Source organism: Aplidium turbinatum, chromosome 11, assembly GCF_918807975.1.
Source record: "Aplidium turbinatum chromosome 11, kaAplTurb1.1, whole genome shotgun sequence".
Taxonomy (NCBI): domain Eukaryota; kingdom Metazoa; phylum Chordata; class Ascidiacea; order Aplousobranchia; family Polyclinidae; genus Aplidium; species Aplidium turbinatum.
Window position 1 is genome coordinate 21,151,303 of NC_137482.1, and position 13,122 is coordinate 21,164,424.

General features: G+C 38.6%; 1 protein-coding gene across 3 annotated transcripts; it reads right to left on the reverse strand.

Annotated features, from left to right (window-relative positions):
• Nucleotides 1-5,358: 5,358 nt before the first annotated feature.
• LOC145779875 (uncharacterized) lies at nucleotides 5,359-12,647 on the reverse strand. 3 transcript variants are annotated; one of them, XM_082591545.1, is made up of 5 exons: nucleotides 12,545-12,647; nucleotides 8,554-8,844; nucleotides 7,125-7,246; nucleotides 6,245-6,374; nucleotides 5,359-5,847 (listed from the first exon to the last, which is right to left on the reverse strand). In XM_082591545.1, exons 1-5 carry the CDS (start codon nucleotides 12,622-12,624, stop codon nucleotides 5,595-5,597), a joined length of 876 nt encoding a protein of 291 aa, XP_082447671.1. In that variant the 5' UTR covers nucleotides 12,625-12,647; the 3' UTR covers nucleotides 5,359-5,594. The 3 variants fall into 3 exon arrangements, with proteins under 3 accessions (XP_082447671.1, XP_082447670.1, XP_082447672.1); XM_082591544.1 differs by having other exon boundaries at nucleotides 6,245-6,377; XM_082591546.1 differs by lacking the exon at nucleotides 12,545-12,647 and adding an exon at nucleotides 11,070-11,168 and having other exon boundaries at nucleotides 6,245-6,377.
• Between the last annotated feature and the right edge of the window lie 475 nt (nucleotides 12,648-13,122).

Sequence of the window (13,122 nt, forward strand, 5' to 3'; positions counted from 1 at the left end):
TGCTTCCCTTGCTTAACCCACCAGGATACGCCACTGCACATCAGGTGGTGATGTCTTAAATCAAACACTTTGTCGTTCTCTTCAATTCATCAAATGTTTGCCCCCCCCCCCCAATTTTTTTTCTGGCTACGCCACTGGTGTAATGGTCAAAATTTCAAAACAATTTTGCATCCGGCCGAAAAGGGCAGAGTGAACCCACCTTGACCCTCCCTAAACGAAAACCTGCGGACGCTCATGATTGCATGCCCTTTGTATTTTGTAATAAATTAAACGTGAGTGATTCAAACAATTTGTGTACCGGTATCGTGTGTTTTTATTTATTGGCTCACGATTGTCCTTAAATTCGTTTTTAGTTATGCCATGTTAGACTGTCATAACTAGGGGCCGCTATGTTCCGGACAATCTCTGTACAAATCAACCGTCACATAACCAGGGCCGGATTTAGCTGATGGGGGGCCCGGGGCACTTTTAGATCGGGAGGCCCCCGTGCAAAAAATTTTTTCAAGCCTACGGCGCGAAAAACCATCTCTACGTCTACAGTAGCATCAGTCCAGTACTGCACAGCATTTTGCAGAAACTTTAAAGGCCAAAAGGAAAAAAATAACACAAAATCACATTTTTTTCCACATAAGGGGGCCTTTCAAAAGTCGGGGGGCCCGGGGCAACTGCCCCCTCTGCCCCCCCCTAAATCCGGGCCTGCACATAACACCGTTGTCTACTGAACCTGACGTTTTACGTCATATGGACTATTGCTAGAAATAAGCAAAGATTGCATCACCTTTGTCACACCTGTGAAACATTACTTAATCGTTAAATCTTGAATTACGAGATGTCGTGTAAGCCAAATTTAACAGGTGCTTGAATAGCTTCATAATGCTTATCATTATTACGTCACAGAAGAGGGTTACGTGCGTTTGAAATATTGCAATCTATTCTCTCATTCTTAAAATTATCATTAAAATTATCAATTCTCATTCTTAGCCATTTAATAACAGCGGTTTGAGGTGTCTTGTCAGTACCTCTTCAGACAGGAAATCCAGACGGGTTGCAAAGATCGTAAATTGGTCCTAAACCGATTTACGATCTCTGCAACCCGTCTGGATTCCCTGTCTGAAGCGGTACTGACAAGACACCTCAAACCGCTATTACTAAATGGCTAAGAAGAGCAAGAAGAATAAGAAGGCAAAACAATCTTCGTCGACCTTGAACATGCAGACTTGGAGGTTCTCCACGCCGAGGACATTCGCCTCCTCAAGCTTCACGACCTTGAGTGATGGTTATGTAGCCTCGGCACCTTCCGGAGGTTTTCTTGGTCTTTCCTTTGGAGACTTCGCGCAATTTGCAGCCTTGCAAGGAGTGGATGATCAGATTCGGGTGAACTCTGCTACTATTAGGCTCCGGCATAGAGACAGTAGATACCGGGATGCGTAACTACATCCGCTTTTTCGTTCATCCGCAACATTAGAAGGGTATTTTTTTTATTTATTTACAAAATAATGTATTTTTTATGGGTTATATAAAAAGAGTGAAGTTGGTTTTGAAGTAATTTAAACTATTTAGTTGAAAGCAAGCCAGCAGCAAAGCGTGAAAAATATGTCAAAATGGCAATTTACCGTTCTAATGTTGGCGGAACAACGGAGTTGCGCGTCCCGGTATCTACTGTCCCTTCTTCTTCTTCTTCTCTCGTTTGACTTGTAGTAGCTTAGATTGGCAATGCCTCCTCGTGCAGCCAAGATACGGTAGTTGGGTCCAGTTGTCGGATACCAGTGATTCCACTTGGGGGTCGTAAGATGGGACATTCGTGGAGTATGTGTTGCATTGTTTGTTCTACCGCTCCGCAGACACATATCGGCGAATTATGCAACCCCCACCTAAACAAATTAGCTCCAGTACAGCCAACGTCACATCTGATCCTGTTCAATGTGACCCATGCCTTTCTTGAGAGGTCTGCTCCAGGAGGGATGGAGAGTGCTGGCATAACTGAAAACTGGGGAGGGATATGTGGCAGCTCGTTCCATTCTTGGGCCCATGTTTCCATGCAGCTGAAGTTCTTATCCACAAGTTGTGTAGCATATCGATGGAATGGGCGCCTTGATGATAGGCGTTAAGGTCTGACTGGTCCATTTGTTTGGGAGTGACTGTAGAGAAGGTGTTGAGGATCGAGTCTCGCATGTAGAGCCAGTTTGTGAGAGGCTTCTTCCCTACGGACATGAGCAGGAGCAATGCCAGCCAAAGTTGGCAGATAAGCAGTAGGTGTGGGGCGGAGACAGCCAGTGATGATGCGCAAGGTGTCGTTAATGCACACATCCATCTTTTTTGTGTGTCTGCTGCGGTTCCATACAGCTGAGGCATATTCGGCTGAGCTGTAGACCAAGGCTAGTTTCTCTTTGCTACTTGTCGGTTTGTTGTCATTAGTCGAATCCAGGGCTCACCACGTGGAGGTTGACAACTTGAGCCCCTACTGTCCCTACTCCGGCATCTCGTTCCTATTGTTGGTGGGACTTGCCCTCCTTCCGTTGGTTTTGCGTTTTGTCCTGATCCTAACGGTGGCATTGAAAGTACGATGGACATAGACCGCTTAAGGTGTTGGGCGGTTGGCGTTCGTCACTATCACTTGTTCTCTAAGGGGTCAACGGTAGTAACTCATATTGTTTTTCTTCAAATTTGCTTGTTTCAAGGTTTCGCTTTCGACAGATACGCTTCCTAGTCCCTGACGACTTAGTTGGGCAGAGACCCAGTCGAGCTTAACCGCTCGTCCGAAAAGACGTTAAACTAGTGTGATACTGTTCCACTTTGATATTATTGTTCACGCAGTTTTCTCAACGTGTAGCTTTATCTGTTGGCCTTTATCTGTTGTTCGCTTAAACCGTTTCGCTACTGTCAAATCTCCTGACAGGTAGACAATGATGATGAAGCATTTGTTTCGTCATTGTTGCCTACGTGTTGTTTTCGCATTATATATACTGGTTCATTGTAGTGTTTATTCATTCGCTATTCAAGCTGTACAGAAGAGAGTTTAATACTCGAAATCTAGATACAGCAATTCATGTTGTGTAGCCTTGTTACGGACAATTTTCACCAAATCAAACGTCATATAAAAACCGTTATGGTCTACTTAACCTAGCTGGCATCTTACGTCATGGAAATTGCTAGAAAATGTCCAAATATTGCACCATCGTTCGTAAGACCTGATGAAACATTGCATCATCACCTTTGAACACCTGTTTGAATTGCTTGACAATGTTTCACTATTACGTCACAGTAACTGTTTACGTGAGTTTGAGATATTGAAATTTATTCTCTCATTCTTAAAATTGTTACTTGGAAGTTGGTCGCATATTTAACTGTTTTGCTTATTGCTTGAATAAGCTGGACAAAATTTCCATCTTTTAACTAAGTAGTTTGTATCGTAGTGACAAGTTTTTAGTGGCGTATCGTGTTGCGTACCAATTTCGACAGCTTTGAGGCTATTTTTACAGAAATACAATTCTTGAAAAGACGTTTCGGAAGAGTGTTTCTTTTCGGTCATTGCATACAGACGAACGGATGCGGGAATCTTATGTTACAATTTTCCCACAAAGAGATTATGGTTTACCGCTATGACCACCCCTATAGAATGGAATTAAAAGCGGATTTGGTGTTAGAAGTCTTGTCTCAGATTTCATAGAATTTAGACATAGCCTACGAAGGCGATTCTTTAAATTGTTGCTTGAAAAGTTGGTCGCATGTTAAAACGGTTTTGTTTGTGCTTACCAACTAGACCAAATTTCGTCTTTATCCTCAGTAATTTGTATTGTAGTGACAAGTTTTACTGGGTACGGTGTTGTCCTCATTCTTCGACAGCCTTGGGGCTATTTTTACAGAAATACAATTCTTGAATAGACGTTTTCAGAAGAGTGTTTCTTTTCGGTCATTGCATACAGACGAACGGATCCGGAAAACTTATGTTACAATTTTCCCACGAAGAGATTATGGTTTACCGTTGTGACCACTGGCATATTGTCTACGGCGCAAAAAATGCATTCCTAGCGTCTCCAGAAATGAACACCCGAACTTGTCAGTGTTTACGGAATTTTTTAAAAGCCTAAGAAAATTTATTCCAAGCGAAATGAACATAAGATAAAAAGAATTCGTCTTGAAACGAAATACTTCAAAGTAATTTTGTTTCGAACAGCCTAAGTTGGTTGCATAAAAGTAACAAAAAAATGTGCAGTTAAAATGCATAAAGGCTATAAGGCTGAATATGTTGTTACAGTAACACATTCATGTAGAAATAAAGTTCTAGCCAACGTTGTGGAACACTGTTCGTAATAAACATATGCAGCTCAACGCGACAGAATAACTTAATTAGGATACCAAGAAAAGTTTCATATTTGATATCATTTTTACGGTGTGAGACGTTGATACGATGTATAAACAGCGAGTTTTGCCGGTTGAGAATCTAGTTAAGAGCGAATCCAGCAAGTAGCCTTTGGGAGGCGATTTCAACAAAACACAACGTTGTGTAAGTTTACATTAATCCGACCGTGAATAAAGTTACTTTTCAGTGTGTTTTTGCCTCTCCTGTATCCGGTTATAGGCAAATTGTTCGTAAGCAATTGTTCGTAAAACAATTGTTCGTAAACTGTTTTTCGTAAAATAAAATCCGTAAAACAATTCTTCGTAAAGCATTTCTTCGTATACATCAAATTTTAATTGCATGCACGAAAAAACACTTTAGGAAGAATTGTTTTACGAAGAATTAATTTTACGAACAATTGTTTTACGAACAATTGTTTACGAACAATTGCTTTACGAACAATTGCTTACGAACAATTTGTCGGACACCCCTGTATCCACCCTTAAATCTAGCGGTAGGTACTTTAACATGCTGATATCCAGTTCAACCACGAACCATCAGATGTTGCATTGTCCGTCTAATTGTGACCATTCCAGCATTCAGCCAGAGAGTTGATCAATTATTACTTTGAACTTTGTTTGGTAATTACAGAAGACAAAAAAGCAAAAGCAGTGATGGAAAGTTGCGTTTTCCCTTTGTTCCGAGAAACGCAACCTTGATGACGTCATGAACCGCGTAGCTTCTGATTGGTTGATGGTTCGTGGTTGAATTGGATATCTGCATGTTAAAGTGCCTACCAAATCTAGTAGTGACGCTTCTACAAAGATATTAACATTGCCAAATCACGTTGTAAAACATTCATCCATGTAGTTTAAATGTTGTGGGCTTTGCTGAGTATGTCTTTATTTCTTGCCAGGAATCTTTGAAACAAAACATCTCAAACTTTCTATATAGCCTATTTTCTTATCCCACAGCCCTATTATAATAGGTAGCCTATATAATATGAAACCACAAAAATGCATAATCACAGCTGTTGGCATCTACCATAGAAGCCCAGCAGTTGTAATGCAAAAATACAATCAGACGGCGCAGTTTTGTAGAACAGGTAACCTCATTCCAAATCTCGTTTTGAGCTAGCAGTATAGAAAAGCTTTTATATCTGAATTGGTTGCTTCGGCATCAGATAGAGAATAATGAATTTGCTGAAAGGAACCAATTCAAAGATGACTGATTATCCACAAGCATTTGTTGTCCATCATTTTGTCATGATTCTCTGTCGTAACTTCATCCGCAACCAATTATTTGGGGGCATGCATTTAATGGGCATCTCTCTTGAAAATGGGCCCTGATTGGGTCCGAGACCTTGTCGGTCGAAGTTGTTGTTGGAGTAAGGGGAAAGCTGCCAATGCAGTTTCTTCTCTACGTTGTCATCTGCTGTATTTGGTACAGGTCTGAGGTTGTGCGGTATTTGAGCCCTGGCGGTAGGTTCTCTTGATGTGGTGGATAACCTGAAATTGGACAGGGTAAAAATCAAGACTGCAATCAGCACAGCAAGAGCAAGCACAAATAAATATAGGCTGCGGTAGCACTAGCAGATGTAGGCCTACTAACCAGACTGGTAACGACCAAAGTATTTACTTCACAAATGTTGATACAAACGACCAGTTTTAGCCCGACGCTGCTGGTTCGCTGTTGTAGCAGCAGTGGTGTTGATATTGGAGTGACCCCGAATGGTGTTGGAGTCGGTGTCAAAAGTAGTTTGGCCCAACAGTGTGCTTCTTTATGCAAAAAAAACTATCAGAAACAAATTCTTACCCATGCAATAGCCTATGTCAATTATTGTCATTGTTGATTCATCATAAAAAAATAAATAAATAGTAAAATGGTGAAGCAGCAGAAACGTACGACGGAAGATAAGTATATTCCACTTCTGATTGGGGAGGAGTTTTAGGTTCCATTGGTTGACCATCTGTTAAAACTATAACACCACTTGGTTGACTTATTTTTGGCAATAACCGATGCATTTGTGCTCCGTCTGCTGGAAATGAAAGAAAAAAAAGTTAGACAATGTGATTTCAAATTAATATAATATTTTACAGCTTTTTTAAATAGCCTATACATGTTAACTTCAATATAATTTACAATAGGCTATGTAGTCAAGTGTTTTGCATTTGGGGTACATTTGCTAACTTGTATTTGTGTTTTGAGACCATTGTGGCAACAATAGGCTAAGCTGCGAGTTGCAAATGCAACAGAACAGACAACTAAAAGACTAGCCTACAACTTAAAGAGAGGTACATGAGTTGCCGAATCAGCAGCTTCCAATTATTTTGGCATGCCATAAAATATTTTGCTGAAACACAGCCGCGTGTTCTAAATCGACGTCGAACCGATGTCCTATGGAACGTCTCGCCAAGGATTGGGCACGCAGAAGCAGCCAACCGACATATAGTATAAAAGTCTAAATTTGAGGTAAAACTAACGTAGGCTATATATCGGTGTTCTCAGATATTGCCAAATCAAACCTTGCAAAGCTTGGTTTTCGGATTTTCATAAGAGAAACATTTATGTTTGTTAGGATGAGAAGCATCTGAACAAAAAACCTTTACTATCTAAGTTATTGTCTTTAAGTTATTGTCTGTTTGTCAACACTTAGGCCGATTTATAAATGTGCAATGGAAGTCAGAAGATATGAAAGGAAGCTATAAGTTAAGCACTTGACACTTTAAAACACAGGGTGAGTGAGTAGCCTACTTTAGCGATTTCTGTGCAAATTTATTGATACCTTGAGGCCATGATTGATACATTATCTTGTGCCTGACACTTTGTGTGATTGGTCGACATTTAGTGCTGTTTGGTTTAATTCGTAAGTCCGGGCTTGTACATTCCGGTACAGGGGTTGCACGCCTGCAAAATATATCAAGCTAGTCAAGCTAGATGTAATACATTTTAATTGTCATGTCAACATAAGCTTTGAAAAAATGTTCAACCATGGCTACCTACGTAGAGATATATGGTTCAACCTATAAGAAGTATGGTAAGTTACAATTAAGTTACTGAGCTGCAGAGACTTCTGAACCCAGTCCAAGGATACGTTTGAAGCTTCCTTGTCTAACTAACTTATAACCAGTGATGTACGAGCATCAAAAAATATTGACGCCGTCAGCGTAAACGTAAACGTTCGAAAAACCATACGCCGTATGCGTCAACGTAACTTGTAAAAAAATTGGCGGCGTCAGCGTCAGCGCATAAACTCATTTTGTTTGCTAGCTGCCAAACATTCACACGGTATAGAAGCCACTCAAAACAAACAAGTTTTATTTTGAATTTCCACGATGAAACACAAGCATCTGAAAGTGTTCATCTGACATTTGCTGTGTTTTGGTTCCAATATGTCTTTGCCCATTGAAACATTCTTTCAACTGCAGCGTTGGAAGGTATTGGCGTGTTGTAGCGAATAAAATACATTAAAAAGTATGCGCTGACGCTATGCGCTAAAAAACCGCGAAAGCTTTACGGCGTAGCCTCAAGCGACAACTATCCAAACAAATGTGGCCGTATGCGTTAGCGCAAACAAAAAGTCTACGCCGCAAGTCTGCGGCGAAGAATTTGCGGCGTATACGTAGCCTACATCTCTGCTTATAACCTTATTGTTAACCCTATTGCTCCAGCTGCTTGTGGGCCTTCTCGGTGAACGCGCAGCTGCTTCTGAAGTGCGTTCACATGGGAAAATGTTCCAACACGCAAGTCATGTTCAAGACTGACCTACAAGCTGTTTGATGCTTTTTTTTTGCCAAACGGACAAATTGACCATCCATCAAAAAGAGTTTTTTGAGCTGTTAATCTCTCTTGACAAAGCTTACCAATTTACTTTTAAGCAAACTATATTCATCAATGGGCGTATTTTTCAATTTGCAATTTTCAAGAACTCATAAAAATACAAAGTTGAGTTATAATGTAGGCTAGTAAGCATTAAGCCAAAACAAAAATAAAAAAAGAACAATTGTTTTATCTCTTATGAAAAATGGAGTTGGTGTACAAGGTTCGCCCTGGTAAGAATGCCATAACGTCATAGACAGGAATCGACCAAAGTAAACATATAGGGTGAAGCATGGCCATCTCCAGGTGGCCATGGGTGAAGCTATTTTATATGACGTCATGGTACTTTTTACCAGGACGGAGAGTTGTACACCAGCTTCTGAAAAATTACTTACTTGGGATCTTTTCTTAAAAGAAAATGTGCTGCTGTGAAAGGTTGTTTGTAAACGTAATCTTTCGGCTTATCGGCTGCGACTGCGTTATCAGGCAAACGCGGAAGCCGATATGGTGTTGAAGCGGTTCTAGCGACCTCTGTTTGATGAGTGGGTGAATCTTGATCGATGTGATATTTTACCGCTGGTGGGCGTCGTAGTGTTCCTCTCGTGGCAGGATTTGTTGACTTTAAAGGGGAGCCTTCAGTTCTGGTTAATCGAGGAGTTTGCTGCAGCGATTTCGCCTGGTACCACCTAGAAGTAGGCTACGTTTACAATTTACATAAATAGCATGATTTGATAAAATTCTTACTTTTTAGTAGCCTACCGTATTTAGAACAAAGAGCATTCAATGTCATTCAAGTTGAATTCTTTATGAAAATCTTTATCTTCGAACTGAGAAAGTATTTGAAAGCATTATCCTTACAATTGCAGAGGCTTGCAGAGTTTTAAACCAATGACACAGGTCCTGTTAACGAGATACCACAGAACAAAGTTTTTGCTTGTTGAAGTGTTGTTGTTTATGAAATATGTCATCACTAGATGCTGTGGAACGTTAGGTTCAAAGGTTAAGACTAAAACTTTGAAAATATTGAAAACGTGATAGGCTATATATTTGATATTAACAATAGTTGATGTTGAGAAACTTATTTAACTAATTTTGCAGGCTGTTGGTGTAAAAGTCGAACAGCATTTTGTAATTACACGATAATAATAAAACAAATAGAATTCTACGTTAGAGACACCATGTGAAATTGCACCTTGATAAACTGATGGCAAAATTGACAGAAAAACTTTTAAGTGAACTGATAATTATAGAAACAAGCTGTTCTCACATCAGTTAAGTTTGATCACTAAAGCCACTTATCTTATCTTAGCGGGTTTATCTTTCTCAAGTAAGAAAAAGCATTCTTGATAGCCTATCCCCTATAGATATAGATAATCCCCACGGCAAGTGGTCAAGCGTAGGCTAATGGTCATAGCCTAAGCCTATGCTATAACCCAGCTAATACTTACCGGTACCGCTTTGTTAAGTCAAATGATTTTTCAGTGTTTACGTTTTTAGCAAATGATGGGAAATTTACTGCATGGTAGTAATAATTCATCATGCCATCTTCAATCGACGTGATTTTACACTATAACAGACTATACACTTATGTAATACCACGAGTCTACTAAATGCTTTGGCTTAATATGTGTAGGCAAGTGATGCTCAATTTGTTCTGTGAAATAAAATTTCTGCAAGGACAAAAGATGCAGCTAGGACAACAGAAGCGTATTGCCCTCAACAAACTGATGTAGTCAAAGATAAAAAATGTGCAATGGTTGGCCCATGACAATCCCATGTTCTCATAGGCTGACTGGAATCACATCTTATTCCAGTAGTCTACTCTTTTATGAAATAAAGTCAAAAATTTTGTTACAAGGTTTTAACTGCATTTACAACTGTGATAAATAGTAAGGCGGTCAATATAGGATAAACCAAGGTTGCTTAACATATATTGCCGAGAAAATTTTAACTTTATAGATGTTTAAAAATGTTTTACATTTACTCTTACATTAGACCTACTTATAATATGAAAATTCCAATTTAGACTACACACATGCTACACACTACGGTTGTTGGCCCCAAAAAAGGTCTCAAACGTTTGTTATAAAAGCAGGTAGCTAATACATGTTCCTATACTGGTGTAGTCTAAGTTTTATATTTTTAGTATAATTTTATTCTGATACCAGCTGATAAACAATGGAGTTTATCCGGCTGCATTTAAGCATTTTGTTTTGATTTTTTCTGTACAAAATCGATTTTGGTATCAGTGTGGTCTTTCGCTTTTCCAGAATTAAAGCTACTTGACATTGAACGTTCCATGTACTTTCACCTCAGTCTCGTTCTACCTTCTTTTCCTATCAACTTATTGGTCTGTATTTCTCATCTGTGAGTGCAAAACCTAACTTTATAATAACTTTTCAATTCAAAAGACCATTTTAGCACTGCCTAGACAGCAAATCAGTCATTTTTACATCGTCTGCAGACGTTAAATCAATGTAAAAAATGACTGATTTGCAGTCTGGGTCCCCATCTAGTGCCTAGCTTGTTTGTAACTGCTATTGCTTCTATTAGATTTAAAATTGTTGTAAGTTTTATTCTCACCGTTTTATGGTATTCCAGACAGCAAATCAACTGTTTTTTACATTGATTCAACGTCTGCAGACATTGAATTGATGTAAAAAACGGTTGACCAGCTGTCTGGAATTGCACTCAGTTCAATACAGTATATTAATACTTGCATAAAAATGTTAATACTACAGAATCTCAAGCAAAAACACCAAGCCAGTTTTCTAAAATTGCTAAATTTGAGTTATAAAAGTTTCGTTTTCTGTTTAAATCAGGTGTTATCTTTTCTTTCATCAACAAAGAAATTAAACTACGTTTGCTGCAACAACCTTTCTGGTTGTGATTTCGCGATTAACAAGCTTACCTTGATGTCGAAAACGGAGGTGCCATTGTAACATAGGTTCATATCAGCAATAACCGCTGTACCACAATAATTTAAACAATCACTTTTTTGATGTGTACAACTCAACCACAATGAATGTGGAGTGTTTGCTACATAGGTCCCAATCGTAAGCCAGAACCTGTCAGAGGCATGTAATGTAACACTACGAACATTTAAAGCGATGACAATGGACGGGTGTCTTGTAGGTCACAAAGACTTGAAAGCAATCACAAACCATAAAGCAACAGGAGAGCAATCGCTTAAATTAACCACAGCGATAGAGAAATGAATTGTTTAAAAAAAGCATTGTTTAAGTTGGTTTTGCAGGAACAAGGTAAAAACGACGTCATAAAAATGTCAAGGTCGGATAGTTCTGCGAGCACATTCCAACAATATTTTGGTTGTTTATTTAGTGTAATATTTCAATATAATCATTATCCTCTTCACACGCTGTATGATTCTTGACAGTAAATGTGTGGACTGATGATTTAAAACAAAGTAATTCGTGCCGACGCCGTTATGGCTTTATTAAAAAAAAAGATTAAACCATGATGATGTTTATGCTGCTTCTATACCTAGCCTGCAATTTCATCGCTTTTTACATTGATTCAACGTCTGCAGACGTTGAATCAGTGTAAAAAACGGTTAATTTGCTGTCTGGGGAAATAAGGCTTGATTTCAGGCAAAACTCAATTCGTAAATTGTGATATGCAGTGGTGTTGAAACCAGTAGTTACAAGTCTTGCAACAATGGCGGAAAGTTGCGCGAAAGACGCGGAGCACAGTCAGAGTCCATTTGGAGTGGGTGGGCAAGGTTGAAAGAAGAACAAAATTTTTAGCAATATTATCTTTATAATGTGTGAGCAGGACAGTTGCAATTTTTTTTTTTTTCAAACAAGAAAGATCAGAGAAATAATCGTGTATTTGTTTTTTCTGTGAAAATATGAACCTATCTTGCCCATAATTTATACATTTGCTTTGCTGAAAACGAACGTTATACTTCCATAAAAGGCGGCCAACCTACGTTACGCTACGTCACTATAGTAGAGATTGTTCCGTACTTTTAATACAATGATGGGAATTTAAAATATTGCAGTTTTGATTAGAAATATATTTAACCCAGCAACTGAAAGTCTGGAAGTCATAACCTTCATTAAACAATTATCTAAATTGCATTCGCTTGCTCATAGACATAGTGGCTTTAAATAAATGCTACATTATAGGCTAATGGCTAATGCTCTTTTTTCAAGTGCGATGTTTATGGTGGATATTAGTTTAGACTTAGTCATTATAGTCAATTGAACTGCTATTTGTTGGACTAGTTCATCTCAAGGCATTTCTACAAGCTCTTAAATGAAGTTATTTAATTCACTGTAGGCTTGTAATGAAGCATCATTCATGGCAACATTTTGCATTGTTTGAAAATAGAATTGATTACCTGATGCCTGATTGACCTACCTGATATGGAACAGTTCCATTTCCAACTTCTTGCGATATTGCCTCCATTGCAATTCATTGTCTGCTATATTGATATCCATTATATAACTATGCTAACCATCACTAGTAATCAAAAAAATATTTTTTAAACTTCTACATTTTTTCTTTTTTTGTGTGTGTGTTTTGTAAGCTAAAAATGTAAGAGTAAGCTACTTAGCCTTAGCCAATAGAATGTTTTGATGTTGTTTTTTTTCTGTCAAATGATTCGATTTGTCCTTCTTTTTCGTCATATGAAAGCTATCACTTTAGCATCGACTAGCCTATAAACTAAACTGTGAAAAACATTTTTCAACATACCGTAACCTATTGATTTTCTTTGAGTACTTTGGTTTACTTTCATAAATCGATGTGATCTACTACAACTGTGACAATCAATGGTTAAAATGTCTAGGGAGTCGCTTGAGCGCATGCGCAGTTTGGGTCTGTTTAAATATAGCATGACGTCAGTTTTACGGTTTTCTACACTTGTACCAAACTTTTCACGACGCTAAACATTACGTTTGCTGTCACACTGTCCTATACAACGTAATGTAACAACA